Source organism: Oncorhynchus tshawytscha, linkage group LG20, assembly GCF_018296145.1.
Source record: "Oncorhynchus tshawytscha isolate Ot180627B linkage group LG20, Otsh_v2.0, whole genome shotgun sequence".
Taxonomy (NCBI): domain Eukaryota; kingdom Metazoa; phylum Chordata; class Actinopteri; order Salmoniformes; family Salmonidae; genus Oncorhynchus; species Oncorhynchus tshawytscha.
The window spans coordinates 29,925,042-29,952,846 of NC_056448.1; the positions used below are offsets into that span (position 1 = coordinate 29,925,042).

Sequence of the window (27,805 nt, forward strand, 5' to 3'; positions counted from 1 at the left end):
TCTTTGCGTCTACACCATCTTTGCGTTTAGTTTTTGTGTAAATAGTGTTGTTCTTTTGTTGTCCTAGGTTTAATTGCACAGAACAGGTAAGTGTCCAAAGGTATCAGTCCAATTATCAGAAGTTGTACCAGGTTGTTCTCAGTCCAAGCACGTCCTTCGGGCTATGGCATGAATAATCCACTAACAATGTCACTTTGGGAATATGTGACATCATCTTTATCTCCCTCCCTCCCTCAAATCCATCTTCCCTTTCTGTTCCTGCATAGAAATAACAGATTAAATCAAATTAACCTTAAATGGTACAGGCCTAAACTATGCCTGTACAATTTCAGGTCCCAGATTACAAAAAAAACATGGATTTTGTCTCACACCTCGTGTTTTACAGTATCTAAAAATCAAACATCACAGTTTTAGTGATACCACTAACTTCCTCCACATGACCTCCCTCTCTCCTATCTCCTCTCCCACATTCCCCTCCCCCTTCTTTTCTCTGTAAATGTAATAGGTTCTCAATGTGTGTGAGAACCTACCTATCACTCCCCCACCCTGCGTTGCACCAGTCCAAACCCCCATGCCAAGCCTCATACAGCTGGTCAAACGATGCCATGATGGAGTCCTGATCGGCCCACTCAGCGTCAAAGAAGTTCAGGTTGTAACGAACCAGCTGAGGGAAGTAGGGGTAGATGATAACAGGGAGAGGAGAGAGGAGAAGAGAGGGAGAGAGAGGGAAATAGAGAAGAGACAGGAAAAAATCAATACCATAACAGCAATAAATAACACATCAATTTGCTTTGGATTTTATGTCTTCACTTAATCTCTCTTTAAACAAAACAGTAGTTGTAAAAAAAAACGAACTGTAATAGCTAAAACCCCATTACCTTATAGCCTTTCATCAAATCCTACTATTTCTATTCCAGTGTTGTGTTTGTGTGTGGTGGCTGTAGGCCTGTAACTCCAGGCTTTAGATTGGCAATGGTTGATCATTCTCATATATCAAATAAAATAAAATAAAATAAAATTTTATTTGTCACATACACATGGTTAGCAGATGTTAATGCGAGTGTAGCGAAATGCTTGTGCTTCTAGTTCCGACAATGCAGTAATAACCAACAAGTAATCTAACTAACAATTCCAAAACTACTGTCTTATACACAGTGTAAGGGGATAAAGAATATGTACATAAGGATATATGAATGAGTGATGGTACAGAGCAGCATAGGCCAGATACAGTAGATGGTATCGAGTACAGTATATACATATGAGATGAGTATGTAAACAAAGTGGCATAGTTAAAGTGGCTAGTGATACATGTATTACATAAGGATGCAGTCGATGATATAGAGTACAGTATATACGTATGCATATGAGATGAATAATGTAGGGTAAGTAACATTATATAAGTTAGCATTGTTTAAAGTGGCTAGTGATATATTTACATCATTTCCCATCAATTCCCATTATTAAAGTGGCTGGAGTTGAGTCAGTGTCAGTGTGTTGGCAGCAGCCACTCAATGTTAGTGGTGGCTGTTTAACAGTCTGATGGCCTTGAGATAGAAGCTGTTTTTCAGTCTCTTGGTCCCAGCTTTGATGCACCTGTACTGACCTCGCCTTCTGGATGATAGCGGGGTGAACAGGCAGTGGCTCGGGTGGTTGATGTCCTTGATGATCTTTATGGCCTTCCTGTAACATCGGGTGGTGTAGGTGTCCTGGAGGGCAGGTAGTTTGCCCCCGGTGATGTGTTGTGCAGACCTCACTACCCTCTGGAGAGCCTTACGGTTGAGGGCGGAGCAGTTGCCGTACCAGGCGGTGATACAGCCCGCCAGGATGCTCTCGATTGTGCATCTGTAGAAGTTTGTGAGTGCTTTTGGTGACAAGCCGAATTTCTTCAGCCTCCTGAGGTTGAAGAGGCGCTGCTGCGCCTTCTTCACGATGCTGTCTGTGTGAGTGGACCAATTCAGTTTGTCTGTGATGTGTATGCCGAGGAACTTAAAACTTGCTACCCTCTCCACTACTGTTCCATCGATGTGGATAGGGGGGTGTTCCCTCTGCTGTTTCCTGAAGTCCACAATCATATATATATAATAAAACAGGTCTGGCTGGGTGATGTATGGAGTTATACCCTGTCCCATGGAGGAGAGCCAGGAATGGAAATATAATTGATGAACTCCATTACTCTGGCCTGACTCTGTGTGTGTGTGTGCTTCTGCATGAGTGTGCTTGTGTGTGCACCTGCATGCGCATGCCTGTGTGTGTGCACATGCGTGTTTGTGCGCGTGTGTGTGCCCCTGACAGTCCTCCTGGGTAGTCTCAGCTCATGGTGCTATATATAGCCAGAACCCTGAGCCAGCTAGACAAGGACAGGCTGCTGCGGAGTTGACACAGTCACTTTACCACAGCCCAGTCACTTAAAATGATGGTTCTCCCAAAGTTAGTCAAACATTTCCATACCTCAAAAGTGATCGGAGTGCATTTTAAATGCTGTGTGAGGGCATACTTTCAGTGTCTGTGTGTGTGTGTGTGTGTGTGTCTACGAGCATCCATGCGTGTGTTACCTTGCAGGTCCAGAGACACCACACCCGTGCCGTTTTCCATCCCGTCGATGACCTCACACTTATATCTCCCATAATCCTCCAGTGTGAGCTCTGTGATGACCAGCGACACATCGGTAGGAGCCGAGTCCTGTAAGTAGATGCGTCCATGGAAACGTCCGTAACTCCGCTTGTGGAAACCCATGGCAACGAACACATCCCCCTAGAACAAGATGAAGAATGATTTGTAATTGATGTCATCAGTTGGCACCAATGGATACTTCCTGGTCTCTTTTATGACAGACTATCCCCTATATTGCAATACTTTTGAACAGACCTGTAGAGTATCTGACTCTGACCACGATTCTTGCATTATATGGATGGAAAAGGAGGTTTGATTCAAGTTTTACCATGGTCTATTTTATGACATAGGTTATGGTAGAAACACACCTCTTTGAGGTATTCTGAGGTCAGCTTAGTCCATTTTATCCTCAGTTTGAGGTTGGTGGGCAGTGACACGTCTCTGTGGTCTGACCAATCTGATTCCAGCTTCAAGATTGCTTCGATCACGTGCACTGGGATATGTTCCGGATAGCCTCAGACAACAACATTGATGTATATGCTGATTCGGTGAGCGAGTTAATTAGCAAGTGCATCAGTGATGTTGTACCCACCGTGACTATTAAAACCTTCCACAACCAGAAACTGTGGATTGATGGCAGCATTTGTGCAAAACTGAAAGCACGAACCACTGCTTTTAATCATGGCAAGGTGACCGGAAACATGGCCGAATAAAAGCAGTGTAGCTATTCCTTCCGCAAGGCAATCAAACAAGCTAAGCATCAGTATAGAGACAAAGTAGAGTCGCAATTCAACGGATTACAAAAAGAAAACCAGCCCCGTCGAGGACACCGATGTCTTGCTCCCAGACAAACTAAACAACTTCTTTGCTCGCTTTGAGGACAATACAGTGCCACTGATACGGCCCACTACCAAAACATGCGGGCTCTCCTTCACCGCAGCCAACGTGAGAAAAAACATTTAAACTTGTTAACCCTCGCAAGGCTGCCGGCCCAGACAGCATCCCTAGCTTCGTCCTCAGAGCATGCTTCAAGTGGGCCACCATTGTTCCTGTTCCCAAGAAATCTGAGGTAACTGAGCTAAACGCACCGTAGCACTCACTTCCGTTATCATGAAGTGCTTTGAGAGACTAGTCAAGGATCATATCACCTCCACCCTACCTGACACCCTACACCCACTCCAATTTGCTTACAGCCCCAATAGGTCCACAGACAACGCAATCACAATCACACTGCACACTGCCCTAACCCATCTGGACAAGAGGAATACCTATGTAAGAATGCTGTTCATCAATTACAGCTCAGCATTTAACACCGTAGTACCCTCCAAGCTCGTCATTAAGCTGGAGGCCCTGGGTCTCGACCCCACCCTGTGCAACTGGGTCTTGGACTTTCTGACGGGCCGCTCCCAGGAGGTGAGGGTAGGAAACAACATCTCCACCCTGCTGATCCTCAACACTGGGGCTCCACAAGGGTGCGTTCTCAGCCCCCTCCTGTACTCCCTGTTCACCCATGACTGCGTGGCCATGCATACCTCCAACTCAATCATCAAGTTTGTAGACGACACAACAGTAATGGGCTTGATTACCAAGAATGACGAGACAGCCTACAGGGAGGAGGTGAGGGCACTCGGAGTGTGGTGTCAGGAAAATAACCTCTCACTCAATGTCAACAAAACAAAAGAGATGATTGTGGACTTCAGGAAGGCTACTTTACTACTACTATTCAGGACTTTCAGCCTCAGGAGGCTGGAAAAATGTGACTTGTCACTGAAAATCCTCACTAACACTTACAGGAGCAAAATTGAGAGTATCCCTGTCGGACTATATAACCGCCTGGTACGGCAACTGCACCACCCACAACCGCAAGACTCTCCAGAGGATGGTGCCGTCTGCACAACGCATCACCGGGGGCAAACTACCTGCTCTCCAGGACACCTACAACACCCGATGTCACAGGAAGGCAAAAAAGATCATCAAGGACAATAACCACCTGAGTCACTGCCTGTTCACCCCACTTCCATCCATAAGGCGAGGTCAGTACAGGTGCATCAAAGCTGGGACTGAGAGACTGAAAAACAGATTATATCGTAAGGCTATCAGATTGTTAAACAGCCACCACTAGCACAGAGAGGCGGCTGCCTACTTACAGACTTGATATCATTGGCTAATTTAAAAAATGGAACACTAGTCACTTTAATAATGCCACTTTAATAATGTTTACATATCTCGCATTACTCATGTCATATGTATATAATGTATACTGTATCCTTCACTATCTATTCTTTACTCTCTATTACATCTTAGCCGCTCTGTCACTGCTCATCCATACATTTTATACATATATGTTCTCATCCCATTCTTTTACTAGACTGTGTGTATTAGGTTTTGTTGTGGAATTTGTTAGATATGACCTGTTAGATACTGCTGCACTGTCAGATCTAGAAGCATAAGCATTTCGCTACACTCGCAATAACATCTGCTAACCATGTGTATGTGACCAATACAATATGATTTGATTTGACAGACATGAGGAATATACATGAGGTCATTGAGATAAAGAGAAAAGTCAACAGTATCACTACTTCTGGTGTTCTGTTATGCATTTGGAGAGAGTGAGATATTTGTCTATTGGATTAATTGACTAGGATTGGGTCAAACCACTGGAATTTACTGAAAGCGTAAATAATAATAAATTATTGTTTGTGTAGTTACTTCTGATGAAAGCTATAAATGTTCACAAATGTTTATTTAAAGTCAGTCATCTTCAGAATATCAATTAAATGTATTCTTGATTTACTGTCGGCATCGGACTGAAATAGTATTCCCATAGTGCCAGAATGATGTTTCTATGTGCTGTAGTTGAATGTTAGCTTGGGTACCTGACTTTCTGCTTTCAACAATGCTATATAGGTTTAGTTCTTCTGGCTCACAGGTATGGTAGAGAGAGTATTGTTTCCAGAGCTCTGTAACGTTCTGATCTGTCAAGCAGTGTTTGTGCAAAGCAGAGTGTGGTGCCGGTATCCATAACGTTGTTATGATGCTCTTACCATGCTAATATCCTCAAATCACAGGCAGAGTTTAAGGTAAACTTCAGCTCTCAACTCACTCTCTTACATTTCACCAGCTTACACCATGGGCTCTCAAACAAAAAGAGAGATATAGCTTGTACTGACAGATGTTATTTTAGGGATTTGAGTGATTTGTTTATCTCTAAACACACATGGGGGGGGGGGGCAGGACACACAGTCAGAGATAAGGAGAGACACTCTGGCACTTTGAGGGAGAGATGACTGTCTGTCAGTGGGAAGGTACAGTACGTACGGCCACTGTGGGGATGACGTCATCAATGCACTTATTGATGAAGCCAATGACTGATGTGGTGTACTCCTCAATACCATCAGAGGAATGGTACATATTGGAACATATTCCAGTCTGTGATAGCAAAACAGTCCAGTAGCTTAGCATCTGCTTCATCTGTTCACTTTTTTATTGATTGAGTCACTGGTGCTTTCTGCTTTAATTTTTGCTTGTAAGCAGGAACCAGGAGGATAGAATTAGGGTCAAATTTGCCAAATGGAGGATGAGGGAGAGCTCTGAGTCTGGAGTAAAGGTGGTCCAGAGTTTGTTTCCCTCTGGTTGCACATCTAACATGCTGATAGAAATTTGGTAAGAAAGATTTAAGCTTCCCTGCATTAAAGTCCCCGGCAACTAGGAGCGCCGCCTCTGGGTGAGCGTTTTCCTGTTTGCTTATGGCGGAATACAGCTCATTTAGTGCGGTCTTAGTGCCAACATCAGTCTGTGGTGGTATGTAGACAGCTACGAAAAATACAGATGAAAACTCTCTAAGTGGATAGTGTGGTCAACAGCTTATCATGAGATACCCTACCTCAGGCGAGCAAAACCTTGAGATTTCCTTAGATGTCATGCACCAGCTGTTATTTACAAAAATACATAGTCCGCTGCCCTTTGTCTTACCAGACGCCATTGTTCTATGTTGATAATGTCGTCGTTCAGCCACGAAACTGTGAAGCATAAGATATTAGAGTTTTGAATGTCCCGTTGGTAGTATAATGTTCCGCGTAGGTCATCAATTTTATTTTCCAAAGATTGCACGTTTGCTAGCGGAATGGAAGGAAGGGGAGGTTTATTCGATCGCCTACGAATTCTCAGAAGGCAGCCCGCCCTCCGGACCCTTTTTCTCCTTCTTCTCTTCAGGCAAATGATGGTGATCTGGGCATGTTCCCGAGAAAGCAGTACATCATTCACGTCGAGCTCGTCAGACTCGTTAAAGGAAAAAAAGGATTCTGACAGTTTGTGGTGAGTAATCACTGTTCTGATGTCCAGAAGTTATTTTCGGCCATAAGATGGTAGCAGCAACATTTGTACAAAATAAGTACAAATAAATGGTTACAAACAATGCAAAGAAACTAACAAAAAAACATCAGCCTTCTTCCCCAGCGCCATTTATGTACTGGATAGATGGATAGCCATCTATTTTCAAAACATTGGATCACCAACTTGAGCGGTGATGTCTCGGTTTGCATCACATTTTCACATGGACGTATATGAAGGAAAAAGGAAACCGCACACTGCTCTTGATAGTATCACTGATATTTAATAAGCTTACGTATCGGCCTCACGGCCGTCGTCAGCTTTTGTGATTTTTTTTACATTTGCACCCTTATGTAGACCTAGCCCCGCCCACATCCGTTCCACACATCAAAGGGGGTTGGAGGCGAAGGAAAAACAAATAAGTGCTACCAAATATAACAATATGCATTTCATAAATATTATAAAAGTGTATAAATAAGACATATGAAACACGTCTGTAAAACCCCATGAGGACAAAGCAAGTTTTCATTAGTCATTGGGTACATCGTAATAAAGGTCAAATAAAATTATAAATCGTATAAAAAACATCAGAGTAATCTTAAATAGGCACATAATTCATGTTCAAATTCACAACATAACATACATAGGCATTTCATCATTAAGTCCTTTAGGAAATAATGTCTGGAGGGTGAAAATCCAAAAACATTCTCTTTTACTCAGAGTATTATTAATATCACCTCCCCTGTCTGATATCTTAACTTTCTCTATGCCACAAAATCTAAAGATAGAAATGTCATGCTTTAAGTCATTAAAGTGTACTGCGACTGGATAATCCCTGTCGTTTCTCCTGATTGAACTTTTATGTTCACTAATTCTCTCTCTGCTTGAGAGAGCGGGAGGTTTTACCAACATAGCAGAGCCCACATGGACATTTAATAATGTAAATAACATGGGTGGTGGAACACATAATAATGTCATTTATTTAGAACCGTTTTCCTGTGTGTGGGTGGCAGAAATATTCACACTTCATCATATTGTTGCACTGTGCACATCCTCTCCATTTGGTAAAAGAGAGGGCGTAAAAGAGTCTGGCTGATTTTCTTTTATGGCTGGCAGTTGGGATGAACCAATTTATCGCGGAAATTGCGACCTCTCCTATACACAATAAGTGGTGGACTTTTAAATTCAGCTGGCAAAACTGGGTCCGATGATAAAATATGCCAGTGTTTTTTGACCACACCTCCCACTTTTTGCGAGTTCAAAGTATATGTAGTTGTGAGCATTACAGAGTGTTCTTTAGCTTTAGTATATGTAGTTGTGAACATTACACAGTGTTCTTTAGCTTTAGTATATGTAGTTGTGAACATTACACAGTGTTCTTTAGCTTTAGTATATGTAGTTGGGAACATTACAGAGTGTTCTTTAGCTTTAGTATATGTAGTTGTGAACATTACACAGTGTTCTTTAGCTTTAGTATATGTAGTTGGGAACATTACACAGTGTTCTTTAGCTTTAGTATATGTAGTTGGGAACATTACGGAGTGTTCTTTAGCTTTAGTATATGTAGTTGTGAACATTACACAGTGTTCTTTAGCTTTAGTACATGTAGTTGTGAGCATTACGGAGTGTTCTTTAGCTTTAGTATATGTAGTTGGGAACATTACGGAGTGTTCTTTAGCTTTAGTATATGTAGTTGGGAACATTACGGAGTGTTCTTTAGCTTTAGTATATGTAGTTGGGAACATTACGGAGTGTTCTTTAGCTTTAGTATATGTAGTTGGGAACATTACGGAGTGTTCTTTAGCTTTAGTATATGTAGTTGGGAACATTACGGAGTGTTCTTTAGCTTTAGTATATGTAGTTGGGAACATTACAGAGTGTTCTTTAGCTTTAGTATATGTAGTTGTGAACATTACACAGTGTTCTTTAGCTTTAGTATATGTAGTTGTGAACATTACGGAGTGTTCTTTAGCTTTAGTATATGTAGTTGTGAACATTACGGAGTGTTCTTTAGCTTTAGTATATGTAGTTGGGAACATTACACAGTGTTCTTTAGCTTTAGTATATGTAGTTGTGAACATTACGGAGTGTTCTTTAGCTTTAGTATATGTAGTTGGGAACATTACACAGTGTTCTTTAGCTTTAGTACATGTAGTTGTGAACATTACACAGTGTTCTTTAGCTTTAGTATATGTAGTTGTGAACATTACACAGTGTTCTTTAGCTTTAGTATATGTAGTTGGGAACATTACACAGTGTTCTTTAGCTTTAGTATATGTAGTTGTGAACATTACAGTGGAGTGTTCTTTAGCTTTAGTATATGTAGTTGGGAACATTACACAGTGTTCTTTAGCTTTAGTATATGTAGTTGTGAACATTACGGAGTGTTCTTTAGCTTTAGTATATGTAGTTGGGAACATTACACAGTGTTCTTTAGCTTTAGTACATGTAGTTGTGAACATTACACAGTGTTCTTTAGCTTTAGTATATGTAGTTGTGAACATTACACAGTGTTCTTTAGCTTTAGTATATGTAGTTGTGAACATTACAGAGTGTTCTTTAGCTTTAGTATATGTAGTTGTGAACATTACGGAGTGTTCTTTAGCTTTAGTATATGTAGTTGTGAACATTACACAGTGTTCTTTAGCTTTAGTATATGTAGTTGTGAACATTACAGAGTGTTCTTTAGCTTTAGTATATGTAGTTGGGAACATTACAGAGTGTTCTTTAGCTTTAGTATATGTAGTTGTGAACATTACAGAGTGTTCTTTAGCTTTAGTATATGTAGTTGTGAACATTACAGAGTGTTCTTTAGCTTTAGTATATGTAGTTGTGAACATTACACAGTGTTCTTTAGCTTTAGTATATGTAGTTGGGAACATTACACAGTGTTCTTTAGCTTTAGTATATGTAGTTGTGAACATTACAGAGTGTTCTTTAGCTTTAGTATATGTAGTTGGGAACATTACACAGTGTTCTTTAGCTTTAGTATATGTAGTTGGGAACATTACGGAGTGTTCTTTAGCTTTAGTATATGTAGTTGGGAACATTACACAGTGTTCTTTAGCTTTAGTATATGTAGTTGTGAACATTACGGAGTGTTCTTTAGCTTTAGTATATGTAGTTGTGAACATTACACAGTGTTCTTTAGCTTTAGTATATGTAGTTGTGAACATTACACAGTGTTCTTTAGCTTTAGTATATGTAGTTGTGAACATTACACAGTGTTCTTTAGCTTTAGTATATGTAGTTGGGAACATTACACAGTGTTCTTTAGCTTTAGTATATGTAGTTGTGAACATTAGTTGTGGAGTGTTCTTTAGCTTTAGTATATGTAGTTGGGAACATTACACAGTGTTCTTTAGCTTTAGTATATGTAGTTGTGAACATTACGGAGTGTTCTTTAGCTTTAGTATATGTAGTTGGGAACATTACACAGTGTTCTTTAGCTTTAGTATATGTAGTTGTGAACATTACACAGTGTTCTTTAGCTTTAGTATATGTAGTTGTGAACATTACACAGTGTTCTTTAGCTTTAGTATATGTAGTTGTGAACATTACAGAGTGTTCTTTAGCTTTAGTATATGTAGTTGTGAACATTACAGAGTGTTCTTTAGCTTTAGTATATGTAGTTGTGAACATTACACAGTGTTCTTTAGCTTTAGTATATGTAGTTGTGAACATTACAGAGTGTTCTTTAGCTTTAGTATATGTAGTTGGGAACATTACAGAGTGTTCTTTAGCTTTAGTATATGTAGTTGTGAACATTACAGAGTGTTCTTTAGCTTTAGTATATGTAGTTGGGAACATTACAGAGTGTTCTTTAGCTTTAGTATATGTAGTTGTGAACATTACACAGTGTTCTTTAGCTTTAGTATATGTAGTTGGGAACATTACACAGTGTTCTTTAGCTTTAGTATATGTAGTTGGGAACATTACGGAGTGTTCTTTAGCTTTAGTATATGTAGTTGTGAACATTACACAGTGTTCTTTAGCTTTAGTATATGTAGTTGGGAACATTTGAGCATTATGGAGTGTTCTTTAGCTTTAGTATATGTAGTTGGGAACATTACGGAGTGTTCTTTAGCTTTAGTATATGTAGTTGGGAACATTACGGAGTGTTCTTTAGCTTTAGTATATGTAGTTGGGAACATTACGGAGTGTTCTTTAGCTTTAGTATATGTAGTTGGGAACATTACAGAGTGTTCTTTAGCTTTAGTATATGTAGTTGTGAACATTACACAGTGTTCTTTAGCTTTAGTATATGTAGCTGTGAACATTACGGAGTGTTCTTTAGCTTTAGTATATGTAGTTGTGAACATTACGGAGTGTTCTTTAGCTTTAGTATATGTAGTTGTGAACATTACACAGTGTTCTTTAGCTTTAGTATATGTAGTTGTGAACATTACGGAGTGTTCTTTAGCTTTAGTATATGTAGTTGGGAACATTACACAGTGTTCTTTAGCTTTAGTATATGTAGTTGTGAACATTACACAGTGTTCTTTAGCTTTAGTATATGTAGTTGTGAACATTACACAGTGTTCTTTAGCTTTAGTATATGTAGTTGGGAACATTACACAGTGTTCTTTAGCTTTAGTATATGTAGTTGTGAACATTACGGAGTGTTCTTTAGCTTTAGTATATGTAGTTGTGAACATTACACAGTGTTCTTTAGCTTTAGTATATGTAGTTGTGAACATTACGGAGTGTTCTTTAGCTTTAGTATATGTAGTTGGGAACATTACACAGTGTTCTTTAGCTTTAGTATATGTAGTTGTGAACATTACACAGTGTTCTTTAGCTTTAGTATATGTAGTTGTGAACATTACACAGTGTTCTTTAGCTTTAGTATATGTAGTTGTGAACATTACAGAGTGTTCTTTAGCTTTAGTATATGTAGTTGTGAACATTACGGAGTGTTCTTTAGCTTTAGTATATGTAGTTGTGAACATTACACAGTGTTCTTTAGCTTTAGTATATGTAGTTGTGAACATTTACAGAGTGTTCTTTAGCTTTAGTATATGTAGTTGGGAACATTACAGAGTGTTCTTTAGCTTTAGTATATGTAGTTGTGAACATTACAGAGTGTTCTTTAGCTTTAGTATATGTAGTTGGGAACATTACAGAGTGTTCTTTAGCTTTAGTATATGTAGTTGGGAACATTACACAGTGTTCTTTAGCTTTAGTATATGTAGTTGTGAACATTACACAGTGTTCTTTAGCTTTAGTATATGTAGTTGTGAACATTACAGAGTGTTCTTTAGCTTTAGTATATGTAGTTGTGAACATTACAGAGTGTTCTTTAGCTTTAGTATATGTAGTTGGGAACATTACGGAGTGTTCTTTAGCTTTAGTATATGTAGTTGGGAACATTACGGAGTGTTCTTTAGCTTTAGTATATGTAGTTGTGAACATTACGGAGTGTTCTTTAGCTTTAGTATATGTAGTTGTGAACATTACACAGTGTTCTTTAGCTTTAGTATATGTAGTTGTGAACATTACAGAGTGTTCTTTAGCTTTAGTATATGTAGTTGGGAACATTACAGAGTGTTCTTTAGCTTTAGTATATGTAGTTGTGAACATTACAGAGTGTTCTTTAGCTTTAGTATATGTAGTTGTGAACATTACAGAGTGTTCTTTAGCTTTAGTATATGTAGTTGTGAACATTACACAGTGTTCTTTAGCTTTAGTATATGTAGTTGGGAACATTACACAGTGTTCTTTAGCTTTAGTATATGTAGTTGTGAACATTACACAGTGTTCTTTAGCTTTAGTATATGTAGTTGGGAACATTACACAGTGTTCTTTAGCTTTAGTATATGTAGTTGGGAACATTACGGAGTGTTCTTTAGCTTTAGTATATGTAGTTGGGAACATTACACAGTGTTCTTTAGCTTTAGTATATGTAGTTGTGAACATTACGGAGTGTTCTTTAGCTTTAGTATATGTAGTTGTGAACATTACACAGTGTTCTTTAGCTTTAGTACATGTAGTTGTGAACATTACACAGTGTTCTTTAGCTTTAGTATATGTAGTTGTGAACATTACACAGTGTTCTTTAGCTTTAGTATATGTAGTTGGGAACATTACACAGTGTTCTTTAGCTTTAGTATATGTAGTTGTGAACATTACGGAGTGTTCTTTAGCTTTAGTATATGTAGTTGGGAACATTACACAGTGTTCTTTAGCTTTAGTATATGTAGTTGTGAACATTACGGAGTGTTCTTTAGCTTTAGTATATGTAGTTGGGAACATTACACAGTGTTCTTTAGCTTTAGTACATGTAGTTGTGAACATTACACAGTGTTCTTTAGCTTTAGTATATGTAGTTGTGAACATTACACAGTGTTCTTTAGCTTTAGTATATGTAGTTGGGAACATTACACAGTGTTCTTTAGCTTTAGTATATGTAGTTGTGAACATTACGGAGTGTTCTTTAGCTTTAGTATATGTAGTTGTGAACATTACACAGTGTTCTTTAGCTTTAGTATATGTAGTTGGGAACATTACAGAGTGTTCTTTAGCTTTAGTATATGTAGTTGGGAACATTACAGAGTGTTCTTTAGCTTTAGTATATGTAGTTGTGAACATTACAGAGTGTTCTTTAGCTTTAGTATATGTAGTTGGGAACATTACAGAGTGTTCTTTAGCTTTAGTATATGTAGTTGTGAACATTACAGAGTGTTCTTTAGCTTTAGTATATGTAGTTGGGAACATTACACAGTGTTCTTTAGCTTTAGTATATGTAGTTGGGAACATTACGGAGTGTTCTTTAGCTTTAGTATATGTAGTTGTGAACATTACACAGTGTTCTTTAGCTTTAGTATATGTAGTTGTATATGTAGTTGGAACATTTGAGCATTATGGAGTGTTCTTTAGCTTTAGTATATGTAGTTGGGAACATTACGGAGTGTTCTTTAGCTTTAGTATATGTAGTTGGGAACATTACGGAGTGTTCTTTAGCTTTAGTATATGTAGTTGGGAACATTACGGAGTGTTCTTTAGCTTTAGTATATGTACAGAGTGTTCTTTAGCTTTAGTATATGAACATTACAGAGTGTTCTTTAGCTTTAGTATATGTAGTTGTGAACATTACACAGTGTTCTTTAGCTTTAGTATATGTAGTTGTGAACATTACGGAGTGTTCTTTAGCTTTAGTATATGTAGTTGTGAACATTACGGAGTGTTCTTTAGCTTTAGTATATGTAGTTGTGAACATTACACAGTGTTCTTTAGCTTTAGTATATGTAGTTGTGAACATTACGGAGTGTTCTTTAGCTTTAGTATATGTAGTTGGGAACATTACACAGTGTTCTTTAGCTTTAGTACATGTAGTTGTGAACATTACACAGTGTTCTTTAGCTTTAGTATATGTAGTTGTGAACATTACACAGTGTTCTTTAGCTTTAGTATATGTAGTTGGGAACATTACACAGTGTTCTTTAGCTTTAGTATATGTAGTTGTGAACATTACGGAGTGTTCTTTAGCTTTAGTATATGTAGTTGGGAACATTACACAGTGTTCTTTAGCTTTAGTATATGTAGTTGTGAACATTACGGAGTGTTCTTTAGCTTTAGTATATGTAGTTGGGAACATTACACAGTGTTCTTTAGCTTTAGTACATGTAGTTGTGAACATTACACAGTGTTCTTTAGCTTTAGTATATGTAGTTGTGAACATTACACAGTGTTCTTTAGCTTTAGTATATGTAGTTGTGAACATTACAGAGTGTTCTTTAGCTTTAGTATATGTAGTTGTGAACATTACGGAGTGTTCTTTAGCTTTAGTATATGTAGTTGTGAACATTACACAGTGTTCTTTAGCTTTAGTATATGTAGTTGTGAACATTACAGAGTGTTCTTTAGCTTTAGTATATGTAGTTGGGAACATTACAGAGTGTTCTTTAGCTTTAGTATATGTAGTTGTGAACATTACAGAGTGTTCTTTAGCTTTAGTATATGTAGTTGTGAACATTACAGAGTGTTCTTTAGCTTTAGTATATGTAGTTGGGAACATTACACAGTGTTCTTTAGCTTTAGTATATGTAGTTGTGAACATTACAGAGTGTTCTTTAGCTTTAGTATATGTAGTTGTGAACATTACAGAGTGTTCTTTAGCTTTAGTATATGTAGTTGTGAGCATTACAGTGTGTTCTTTAGCTTTAGTATATGTAGTTGGGAACATTACGGAGTGTTCTTTAGCTTTAGTATATGTAGTTGGGAACATTACACAGTGTTCTTTAGCTTTAGTATATGTAGTTGGGAACATTACACAGTGTTCTTTAGCTTTAGTATATGTAGTTGGGAACATTACGGAGTGTTCTTTAGCTTTAGTATATGTAGTTGTGAACATTACACAGTGTTCTTTAGCTTTAGTACATGTAGTTGTGAGCATTACAGAGTGTTCTTTAGCTTTAGTATATGTAGTTGTGAACATTACAGAGTGTTCTTTAGCTTTAGTATATGTAGTTGGGAACATTACGGAGTGTTCTTTAGCTTTAGTATATGTAGTTGGGAACATTACGGAGTGTTCTTTAGCTTTAGTATATGTAGTTGGGAACATTACGGAGTGTTCTTTAGCTTTAGTATATGTAGTTGGGAACATTACGGAGTGTTCTTTAGCTTTAGTATATGTAGTTGGGAACATTACGGAGTGTTCTTTAGCTTTAGTATATGTAGTTGGGAACATTACAGAGTGTTCTTTAGCTTTAGTATATGTAGTTGGGAACATTACACAGTGTTCTTTAGCTTTAGTATATGTAGTTGTGAACATTACACAGTGTTCTTTAGCTTTAGTATATGTAGTTGTGAACATTACGGAGTGTTCTTTAGCTTTAGTATATGTAGTTGTGAACATTACACAGTGTTCTTTAGCTTTAGTATATGTAGTTGTGAACATTACACAGTGTTCTTTAGCTTTAGTATATGTAGTTGTGAACATTACAGAGTGTTCTTTAGTTTTAGTATATGTAGTTGGGAACATTACACAGTGTTCTTTAGCTTTAGTATATGTAGTTGTGAACATTACAGAGTGTTCTTTAGCTTTAGTATATGTAGTTGTGAACATTACGGAGTGTTCTTTAGCTTTAGTATATGTAGTTGTGAACATTACACAGTGTTCTTTAGCTTTAGTATATGTAGTTGTGAACATTACACAGTGTTCTTTAGCTTTAGTATATGTAGTTGTGAACATTACAGAGTGTTCTTTAGCTTTAGTATATGTAGTTGGGAACATTACAGAGTGTTCTTTAGCTTTAGTATATGTAGTTGTGAACATTACAGAGTGTTCTTTAGCTTTAGTATATGTAGTTGGGAACATTACAGAGTGTTCTTTAGCTTTAGTATATGTAGTTGTGAACATTACGGAGTGTTCTTTAGCTTTAGTATATGTAGTTGTGAGCATTACAGAGTGTTCTTTAGCTTTAGTAGTTACAAACCACACACCAGTCAGAGTTATACTTAAACTTCATATTTTAATACTATGAGCTTCACCATAGCCCTGTGACTCTCAGATCAATTCAGTGTCTATAAATTAATTCTGAGTCACAGCATAATGGCAACTGAGATCTTCTATAGCAAAGATCCACCCCTCTCAACTTACATGACAAACCACAGATCTCAGGAACTCTTCACAAAGGGCCTTTTACTTGAGAGAGGAGTATCCCATAGCCAGATAGCATTAGCTATAAATTATCGTTCAGTTTGGTCTCTAAGACGAGGTTCTATAATAATAATTCAGGCTTATAATAGAACCTAGCTAGAACAGGGAGCTGGATAGATGAAGTGGCGCCCCCTGCTGGCCCACATTGGGCACTCTGCCCTCTTCTTCTTGGGTCAGGGAGCTGGCTGGATGAAGTGGCTACAGTGGAGATCGGAGCCCCTGTCCGGGGTCGGCTCCGGCTCCCTGGGTGAATTTAATAGCACCACGGGCAGGGGCCGGGACCTCTCTCCGGTGGTCGGACACCCCTCCCTGGGTTTGTCCATCCCTCTCTGGCCGTCTCCCCCTTTCTTCCTGGTGAAAAGAGCAGGGTGGATGTAGTGACGCCGCGTAGGGGGTCGAGGGTAGGTTGTTGGCAGGGTTCGCCCCCTCTCCCTGCGTTTTAAAATAATTTATTTTTTGAAACAAGTTATTTTTTTCATTTCGCTTCACCAATATGTTTTTTACACCAAAACTATTTTGTGTATGTCCATGACATGAAATCCAAATAAAAATACATTTAAATTACATGTTGTAACACAACAAAATAGGGAAAACACCAAGGGGGATGAATAGTTTTGCAAGGCACTGTAGGTGGATGTAGCGGCGCCCTCTGGTGTCCCTGAGTGGAGGTGGGCACCCCTCACCAGGGGTCGGGCCCCCCTCCCTGGCTCCTCCCACCATATCCCTGGGGAAGGGAGCTGGCTGTCCCCAGGGATCAGCCCATCCAGTCTCTGGAGCAAGAGTCTCTGAGTCAGAGCATTTTTTTATTATTTATTTTTGTACATTTGTTTAACTAGGCAATGACAGCCTAGGAACAGTGACCTTATTTTCAATGACAGCCTAGGAACAGTGACCTTATTTTCAATGACAGCCTAGGAACAGTGGGTTAACTGCCTTGCTCAGAGGTAGAACATATTTTTACATTGTCAGCTCGGGGTCTTGATCTTGCAACCTTTCGGTTACTAGTCCAACGCTCTACCCACTAGGCTACCTACCGCCCCATTAACATCCCCTGTAAATGCACACTGGACAGGTGTAATGAACGAGTGTCAAAATGGCCTGTAATCACCTGTAAATGCACACTGAACAGGTGTAACAGGGGGAATATACACGGCTGTGACTATAACCGAAGATAATTCTCTTGGGAGGAAATATGGTCGGCATTTGGTTGTGAGGTATTCTAGGTCGGGTGAACAAAAGGACTTGAGTTCCTTTATGTTTCACAATCACACCATGTGTAGTTAATCATGAAACATACACCCCCGCCCTTCTTCTTCCCGGCTATATGTAATAACACAAAGTATGATCAGCACTCATACTCTGAGATGCTTTGTGGTTACGGCCCAGGTACATCAGATGCAGTCTGAATGTGGTGCTGTGGAGTTTGTGAGATGCTGGAGGAACAGAAACAGGAGTCATGGGAGTCAAACAAACCACACAGAGGCTGGTTTAAAAGTAAAGAGCCTGTATATTGTTCTGCAAAATACAAATACCTTTTAATTTCATTGCCTGTGCGGGAAAATACATGTTTATTTACGTTTGCTCCCTTCCTTCCAGACCCAAGTGGCGACAAAGGCCTGCTTCTGCTGCCTGGAGCCTTGTAGCATCCATACATTCACCTCAGAAAGACGGCCTGGTGTCTGACCCCTAATCTCTGAGTGCACTACCCACTGTCATGTGGTTGGTAGTGTTATAAAGTTCACTTAAAGAACACAATTCAACATGGCACCCACATAAATAAATCATCCAGGGACCTTCACTCAGATACCATATTACATTATTGAGACGAAAAGTCCATATTCTGTTGATAAAACTGATACAAAACATGATATGATTGAAGTGGATATTGCATGGAGCAGACCTATATTGATGTAATCAAATTATACAACATTCTCAGAATCCCATTCAAACTATGATAATGGGTGTGGTAAATCTGAGGTACAGGTAAATTGCAGATTTTTACATTACAGACAATTTTGATGATGAAGAAAAATAAAATAGAATGAAAACAATACTGTAGCTCTGATGAGCTAGGTGAGTAGGATAGCCTCAGGCTGTTGGTTAGTCTATAACCTATTGTGGGGCTCTGCCCTCTTGTAGTCTACTGATATCATCAATCAGTATTGTAATGTATTGCAACCTGGCAACATAGAACAAAGGTGACTTTCAAAGTCAGAAGTTGTGCTTCTAGGTGGGTTTCTTATGTCTTCTCAGTAATAATATCTGACAGCATATAAAACTGTCTGTAGGGAAGAGAGGCAGCCGTCCAGCTTCTGTTCTGTCTATACACGCTGACTCTACAGTCTTAGATCTCCCAGACCCAGATTAGGCCTATTCCTGAACTAACACACACTTCCAATGGAGATTCTACATTGAGAATGCTTTTTAATCAAGGAGTGACTTCATCTGGGTTTTGAAGCAACCCTTCCTAAAGAATGTGCTATTAGGCTAACATCAGTGGCAGGTTGAGAAGCTTTAACTAAACATTTTCCTAAACGTTTGAGATTGATAGAAAATATGTGCACCTGCACATAGCTACATAATAACCCACAATATGAAGACAAAAACAAGGTTTTATCTATATTTTAACAATGTTCACATTATTTTAAGTACATTTTCAAGAACTATAGCCATCCTTAATTTCACAGACGTGGGTTAATTATTGGGTTAATTATTTGATAGAACTAGGTAGAAATATACACTTCCGGTCCAAAGCTTTGGAACACCTACTCATTCAAGGGGTTTTCTTTATTTTTACTATTTTCTACATTGTAGAATAATAGTGAAGACATCAAAACTATGAAATAGCATATATGGAATCATGTAGTAACCAAAAAAGTGCAAAACAAATTAAAATATATTTTAGATTTTATATTCTTCAAAGTAGCCACCCTTTGCCTTGATGACAGCTTTTCACACTCTTGGCATTCTCTCAACCAGTTTCACCTGGAATGCTTTTCCAACAGTCTTGAAGGAGTTCCCACATATACTGAGCACTTGTTACCTGCTTTTCCTTCACTCTGAGGTCCGACTCATCCCAAACCATCTCAATTTGGTTGAGGTTGGGGGATTGTGGAGGCCAGGTCATCTGATACAGCACTCCATCACTCTCCTTCTTAGTCAAATAGCCCTTACACAGCCTGGAGGTGTGTTGGGTCATTGTCCTGTTGAAAAACAAATAATAGTCCCACTAAGCAAATCAGATGGGATGGCATATCGCTGCAGAATGCTGTGGTAGCCATGCTGGTTAAGTGTGGCTTGAATTCTAAATAAATCACAGACAGTGTCACCAGCAAAGCACCCCCACACCATAACACCTCCTCCATGCTTTATGGTGGGAAATACACATGCGGAGATCGTCTGTTCACCCACACTGCGTCTCACAAAGACACGGCGGTTGGAACCAAACATCTTCAATTTGAACTCCAGACCAAAGGACAAATTTCCACCGGTCTAATGTCCATTGCTTGTGTTTCTTGGTCCAAGCAAGTCTCTTCTTATTTTTGGTGTCCTTTAGTAGCGTTTTCTTTGCAGCAATTCAACCATGAAGGTCTGATTCACACAGTCTCCTCTGAACAGTTAGTGTTGAGATGTGTCTGTTACTTGACCTCTGTGAAGCATTTATATGGGCTGCAGAGTCTGGTAACTCTAATGAACTTATCCTCTGCAGCAAAGGTAACTCTGGGTCTTCTTTCCTGTGGCAGTCCTTATGAGAGTCAGTTTCATCATAGCGCTTGATGGTTTTTGTGACTGCACTTGAAGAAACGTTCAAAGTTATTGAAATGTTCCTTATTGACTGACCTTCATGTCTTAAAGTATTGATGGACTGCCATTTCTCTTTGCTTATTTGAGCCATTCTTGCCATAATATGGACTTGGTCTTTTACCAAATAGGGCTATCTTATGTATACCCCCCTACCTTGTCACAACACAAATGATTGGCTCAAACACATTAAGAAGGAAATTCCACAAATTAACTTTTACCAAGGCACATCTGTTAATTGAAATGCATTCCAGGTGACTACCTCATGAAGCTGGTTGAGAGAATGCCAAGGGTGTGCAAAGCTGTCATCAAGGCAACGGGTGGCTATTTGAAGGATCTCAAATATAAAATCGATTTTGATTTGTTTAACACTTTTTTGGTTACTACATGATTCCATATGTGTTATTTCATAGTTTTGATTTTCAAAATATTTTCAAAATACCATAAAGAGAAACCACTTGTTTGTGCAGCAAAGCGTTGACTTCCCATTTTATAATAATATGGCTTTGGGAGTTCTGTTTTAACTCACACCACCTCCTCCATGTGGCTGTCTATCTGGCTGGTAAAACAGTCTCTCTTTCTCTCCATCTGAATGAGTAGCACTGTAGTGTATATGACTCAGATAGTATTTGTTAGCATATGGCTCTTAAAAAGTATTCTGACTGAGTTGAACTACAATTCCTAGGCGCCTTCATTTCAAGTGAGACATTCTAGTTGTCCAGGGTTCCAGCTGTATAATTAGAATATTCTTGATCGATCAATCACTATTATTCTATAGTTCCAGCTTTGTGCAACCTGTTGCATAATGGCTTTCACCCTCTCCTTCTTCCCTCTCCCCCTATCGTTGTCCTTTTTCTCTGTCTCCTTCTATTGCTCTCTTCCTTTCTCCATCAGTCTTTACCTCCCTTCTCTGTCTATCTCTCTATCCCTTTCATTTTCTCTCTCTGTCTGCCAAATCCTCCCGTGTTCTTCATTTATATATACACATAAATATGTTGAACCGGCAACATTAATGGGTTGTAGTGAACACTCACTCTATCTGCTAGTCAGCCAGCTGCAGATTGGGACATCAGAGCCTAGGTAGCGAGCGAACACGCACGCACGCACGCACACACACACACGTGTCCACTCACAGTGCCTGTCCTTGTGTCTCCTAGTATATTAGTGACTCACCAGTATCTTATCCATACAGAGTACCAGACTTCTTCAACCTTTGTTAGTTAGTTTACATAGCGTACATATTAAGTTACTGATTTCCTCTCTCTCCCACAAATACACAACACAGGCAACAGACCTCCCACACTGACTCCCCCACACCATATCCACCCTCACTCCTGTATAATATCACTGGTTGTCTCAAATCACTCCCTATTTCCCCATAGTTAGTGCACTACGTGGGCAATAGGGTTCCATTTCAGACCCAGTCTGTCACTGTTATATTCCCTCCACACTCCTGTATATAATGTCCCTGTTATAGTGGAACACTCTCACTCTGCACAAGAAGAATATAGGGCAAATCTGAAATCGCACCCTATTCCCTATAAAACGCACTACTTTTGGCAAGAGCACTATATAGGGAAAAGTGTGCCATTTTGGACACAAGCTTAATAATAGTCATAATAACACTAAACAAGCCCCTCCCCCTCTGTGAATAAGAGGCATGCCTTATCATGTAGCCCAGCATTTTGATAGGCGCATTCGTTTGAGGGACGGGCTGTGGCGCTCCTGATTGGACATCGGGTGTAGCAGGAAGTTGTCATTTCCGCGGTGATCCTCTCGATCACTGCCATCGTATGAGCTGCCACAGCTGGATAGGCTGTCGCCAGGAGACTGCCCTGCCTCCGCGGGGCCCTGATTTGTTGGGTAGCCATGGGACACACCCCCCATCCCTCCGTTGACAAATCCGATGCCTCGATCTCTGGGCGGGGAGGTGGGCTCTGACTTGATGTAGAGGTTCTGATGGACATTCTGGAGGTTAAGGTTGGAGTTCTGACAAATGTTTCTGACAGAGGAGAGGAGAGATAGTGATTACAAAAGAGGAGAAGGAAACAGACAGACAGACAGCACACACACACACACACACACACACACACACACACACACACACACACACACACACACACACACACACACACACACACACATATACACACACACACACACACACACACACACACACACACACACACACACACACACACACACACACACACACACACACACACACACACACACACACACACACACACACACACACACACACACACACACACACACACACACACAATTACCCCATGTGTCCCAGTGCTGAGTGCTGTATATTCTGTAGCGGTTGTTGCTGCCAGCCTGTTACTGATCCCAGGTGGAGAGATCCTGATCTGTTACCAAACCCTGACAGGTCACCCAGAGAGTACTCTACAGAGGAAGGAATAGAGAGGGGGGAGACAACAAAAGTTACACATCTTGGGCAAATCTGAAATGAATTCTTCTTATTCGCTATAAAAGTGTTACTTTTGGTCAGAGATGGAGCTGAGGTCACTGTCCAGAAGAGATTAGATTAGATGAGTTTATTAGTCACATGCAAAGGGTTGCAGAGGTAATTGCAGGGTACAGTGAAACTCTAATGTCCCAGATGGAATGTCCATAGGAGGAGCAGCAAGGGAGTGTGACGACCCTCCCACTCTGTCTGCCATATTCTGTCTTTGTTCTTGTTTCCTTATTAGGATGCCGGTGGGCGGAGTTGGGAGGGTCGTCAGCTTCATGGGAAACACCTGGGCCAGGTGTCTCCCAGGATAAATAGACCTCTTCCACATTCATGGAGGAGACTCTCTCCATGCAGACACCTTTGTAGATTGTGTTGTGGTTCTTGGTGGCCTTTTGTTTGTTTGCTTTGGCACCTTTCAACACCCTGCATTATCACATTCATGCATGCAAAACACTCACTTACACTTCTGATTACTGATTACACACACCATTGTATATTTTCCTTAGTTGCTTTAGTTAATAAATATATATTTTGTTACTCCTTATCTCCACGTTGTCTCCCTTTGTTACGGGCTTTGAGCCGGTTCGTGACAAGTGGGAGCTCGTCCGGGATCTTTGAACTATTGGTTTGGGAGACCGTGGAGTTACGTGTTTGGTTTGCATATTGACTTTGATAGGCCCAGTATTGGTTGCCTTTGTTGTTTGGTTTGTGTGCTGCGTTGGAGAGATCATGGTTAGTTTCCAGGCCCTGCCTAGCCTGGAAACTCTTGTTCTACTTTCTGTTGGGAAGTCAGTCTGAGGAGGTGAGTAAATCGGCTGTGTACCTCGGTAGGAGATTTGTGTAGGGTAGTGGAACTTGCTACCCGGAGCTATAGCCTTTTTCCCCTGATAGGCTTAGCGACGTGTTTCAATTTTGGACATGTTGGGCATGGTTAAATGTTTGTTATTTTTGTGTAGTGTCTGTGGACTGAGCAGTTGTCTTGGGGGCACATCCGTGGCTTGGTGGAATTTGCCAGCATGCTGGGGAGTTCTATTTCCTTGCCAGCGGGCTACAGTGCGTAAATACCCACCGCAAATCTGCACGAAGACTAGGGTTGAGTTATTGTAGGTTTTGGGGAAGCTCCGTATCTCATCTCTTTTCTGTGGTGCTCAGGGTGATTGTCATTTCTCTGGTTGTGGTCTGATGTGCTCAGCAGAGGGGTTGAGCAAGATTATTTGCTTATGACTATGGTGTCTCATGTATACAAGTTCATTCGCTTTCCATCAGAGGACCTGTTAGAATTATGTACAAAAGAACAGCTGTTGAAGATCGCTGAACACTACAAGGTTAAATGATTGAAATTAGTGAAATTCTGTTTCGTTGGAAGTGACTATGAATCGTTGGAAGTGACTATGAATCGTTGGAAGTGACTATGAATCGTTGGAAGTGACTATGAATCGTTGGAAGTGACTATGAATCGTTGGAAGTGACTATGAATCGTTGGAAGTGACTATGAATCGTTGGAAGTGACTATGAATCGTTGGAAGTGACTATGAATCGTTGGAAGTGACTATGAATCGTTGGAAGTGACTATGAATCGTTGGAAGTGACTATGAATCGTTGGGAGTTGTAAAAATGAAGAAGGACCCTGATGTTCTTTTCGTTGGAGTTCGTAGCTGTTGGTCTTTTGTGCCATGTTCCTGAATGTTTACGTGACTGACCATTGTTTGGGGTTGTCATGTTCTATCTTTCCTGTCTGTTCCCTCCTGGTCTTGTGTTCTTCTTTCCTCTTAAATATTGCTTCCTGTGTGCAAAGGTTGCTGAGGTCTGGGGAGGAGGAGGTTGGTTGGTGCAGGTGGAGGTGTGAACACATGACCCTGTGTCAATTTGGGACGCAGAGGCTGTGTCAATTTGGGACGCAGAGGCTGTGTCAATTTGGGACTCAGAGGCTGTGTCAATTTGGGACGCAGAGGCTGTGTCAATTTGGGACGCAGAGGCTGTGTCAATTTGGGACTCAGAGGCTGTGTCAATTTGGGACTCAGAGGCTGTGTCAATTTGGGACGCAGAGGCTGTGTCAATTTGGGACGCAGAGGCTGTGTCAATTTGGGACGCAGAGGCTGTGTCAATTTGGGACGCAGAGGCTGTGTCAATTTGGGACGCAGAGGCTGTGTCAATTTGGGACGCAGAGGCTGTGTCAATTTGGGACGCAGAGGCTGTGTCGTTGTTCCGGGGCCCTTGTTGGTCCCCGGTTTTATGGGGGGGAATGTGACGACCCTCCCACTCTGTCTGCCATATTCTGTCTTTGTTCTTGTTTCCTTATTAGGATGCCGGTGGGCGGAGTTGGGAGGGTCGTCAGCTTCATGGGAAACACCTGGGCCAGGTGTCTCCCAGGATAAATAGACCTCTTCCACATTCATGGAGGAGACTCTCTCCATGCAGACACCTTTGTAGATTGTGTTGTGGTTCTTGGTGGCCTTTTGTTTGTTTGCTTTGGCACCTTTCAACACCCTGCATTCTCACATTCATGCATGCAAAACACTCACTTACACTTCTGATTACACACACCATTGTATATTTTCCTTAGTTGCTTTAGTTAATAAATATATATTTTGTTACTCCTTATCTCCACGTTGTCTCCCTTTGTTACGGGCTTTGAGCCGGTTCGTGACAAGAGGAAGTGAGAAGTGAATGAAACAATAATACAAATAATAACACATATTTACAGAAGACGGAGTGGCAGAAGCCGGAGTGGCAGAAGCCGGAGTGGCAGAAGCCGGAGTGGCAGAAGCCGGAGTGGCAGAAGCCGGAGTGGCAGAAGCCGGAGTGGCAGAAGCCGGAGTGGCAGAAGCCGGAGTGGCAGAAGCCGGAGTGGCAGAAGCCGGAGTGGCAGAAGCCGGAGTGGCAGAAGCCGGAGTGGCAGAAGCCGGAGTGGCAGAAGACGGAGTGGCAGAAGACGGAGTGGCAGAAGACGGAGTGCCTACCTGTGTCATATGAGGTGGAGAGGGCAGAGGGGTACCCTACAATACCCTGCCCGGGCAGAGTAGGTGTTGCTATGGAGACTGCGGGGGTAGCCAATGTCTGGGCAGACTGGGAGTGGTTTATTCTCTGGTTCTGAAACAACAAAATAATAAACTAACATTAGTACACTTGTGGCTAGAAGGATTTGGGTCTATGGTCATTCTAGACATAAACAGATATTCAGCATAGCAACTCCACGTTGTCCATCTGTGTGATGTCACACTACTTACCAGCATCATGTCAAAATCCTCACACTGGCAGCATGAAAAACAATACAACTCATATTAGAGTACGGAGGGGGTTGGAGTCAGAGGAACTGTGTAGGAGTCAGAGGAACTGTGTAGGAGTCAGAGGAACTGTGTAGGAGTCAGAGGAACTGTGTAGGAGTCAGAGGAACTGTGTAGGAGTCAGAGGAACTGTGTAGGAGTCAGAGGAACTGTGTAGGAGTCAGAGGAACTGTGTAGGAGTCAGAGGGACTGTGTAAGAGTCAGAGGGACTGTGTAGGAGTCAGAGGGACTGTGTAAGAGTCAGAGGAACTGTGTCAGAGGAACTGTGTAGGAGTCAGAGGGACTGTGTAGGAGTCAGAGGGACTGTGTAGGAGTCAGAGGAACTGTGTAAGAGTCAGAGGAACTGTGTAAGAGTCAGAATAACTGTGTAGGAGTCAGAGGAACTGTGTAAGAGTTAGAGGAACTGTGTAAGGAGTCAACTGTGTAGGAGAGGGACAGAATAACTCTGTAAGAGTCAGAGGAACTGTAAGAGTAAGAGTCAGAGGAACTGTGTAAGAGGACAGGACTGTAAGAGTCAGGAACTGTGTAACTGTGTAGGAGTCAGAGGAACTGTGTAGGAGTCAGAGGAACTGTGTAGGAGTCAGAGGAACTGTGTAGGAGTCAGAATAACTGTGTAGGAGTCAGAGGACTGTGTAGGAGTCAGAGGAACTGTGTAGGAGTCAGAGGAACCGTGTAGGAGTCAGAGGAACTGTGTAGGAGTCAGAGGAACTGTGTAGGAGTCAGAGGAACTGTGTAAGAGTCAGAATAACTGTGTAGGAGTCAGAGGGACTGTGTAAGAGTCAGAGGAACTGTGTAGGAGTCAGAGGAACTGTGTAGGAGTCAGAGGAACTGTGTAAGAGTCAGAGGGACTGTGTAAGAGTCAGAGGAACTGTGTAGGAGTCAGAGGAACTGTGTAGGAGTCAGAGGAACTGTGTAGGAGTCAGAGGAACTGTGTAGGAGTCAGAGGAACTGTGTAGGAGTCAGAGGAACTGTCAGAGAGGGACTGTGTAGGAGTCAGAGGAACCAGAGGAAGAGTCAGAATCTGTAAGAGTCAGAGGAACTGTGTAAGAGTCAGAGGAACTGTGTAGGAGTCAGAGGAACTGTGTAGGAGTCAGAGGAACTGTGTAGGAGTCAGAGGGGACTGTGTAGGGAGTCAGAGGAACTGTGTAGGAGTCTGAGGAACTGTGTAGGAGTCTGTCAGAGGACTGTGTAAGAGTAAGAGTCAGAATAACTGTGTAGGAGTCAGAGGAAGAGTTAGAGGAACTAGTCAGAGGAACTGTGTCTCAGAGGAACTGTGAGATGGAGAGCCAAGTAACTGTGTAGGAGTCTGAGGAACTGTGTAGGGGTCTGAGGGACTGTGTAAGAGGCAGGAAGACTGTCTCAGGGGAGATGGAGAAAGAGGAGCTAGACAGAGATGGGGGGAGGAGCTAGACAGAGATGGAGGGAGGAGATAGACAGAGATGGAGAAAGAGGAGCTAGACAGAGATGGAGGGAGGAGATAGACAGAGATGGAGAAAGATGAGATAGACAGAAATTGAGGGAGGAGATGACTCACGATGGAGGGCATGTTGTTCTTGTTGCCAGGGGGTAGCAGCGTGCGGAGGTCCGGCTTGCGGTTGCCAATCAGGGTCATGGAGTTCATCGGGGGCGAAG

The 27,805-nt window shown here is 40.9% G+C and overlaps 1 protein-coding gene across 3 annotated transcripts in view; it reads right to left on the reverse strand.

Annotated features, from left to right (window-relative positions):
• Positions 1 to 20,750: 20,750 nt before the first annotated feature.
• LOC112220236 (myocyte-specific enhancer factor 2C) overlaps positions 20,751 to 27,805 on the reverse strand; it is a 37,219-nt gene continuing 30,164 nt past the window's right edge. For all 3 annotated transcript variants that reach the window (XM_042302471.1, XM_042302469.1, XM_042302470.1), the window contains exons 6-9: positions 27,708 to 27,805; positions 25,850 to 25,979; positions 22,696 to 22,819; positions 20,751 to 22,406 (exon numbers count right to left, since the gene is read on the reverse strand). The exon at positions 27,708 to 27,805 is cut by the window's right edge and continues 93 nt beyond it. In XM_042302471.1, the coding sequence (XP_042158405.1) occupies positions 22,073 to 22,406; positions 22,696 to 22,819; positions 25,850 to 25,979; positions 27,708 to 27,805 (686 nt within the window). In that variant the 3' untranslated portion in view covers positions 20,751 to 22,072. The remainder of the gene's footprint in view (positions 22,407 to 22,695; positions 22,820 to 25,849; positions 25,980 to 27,707) is intronic.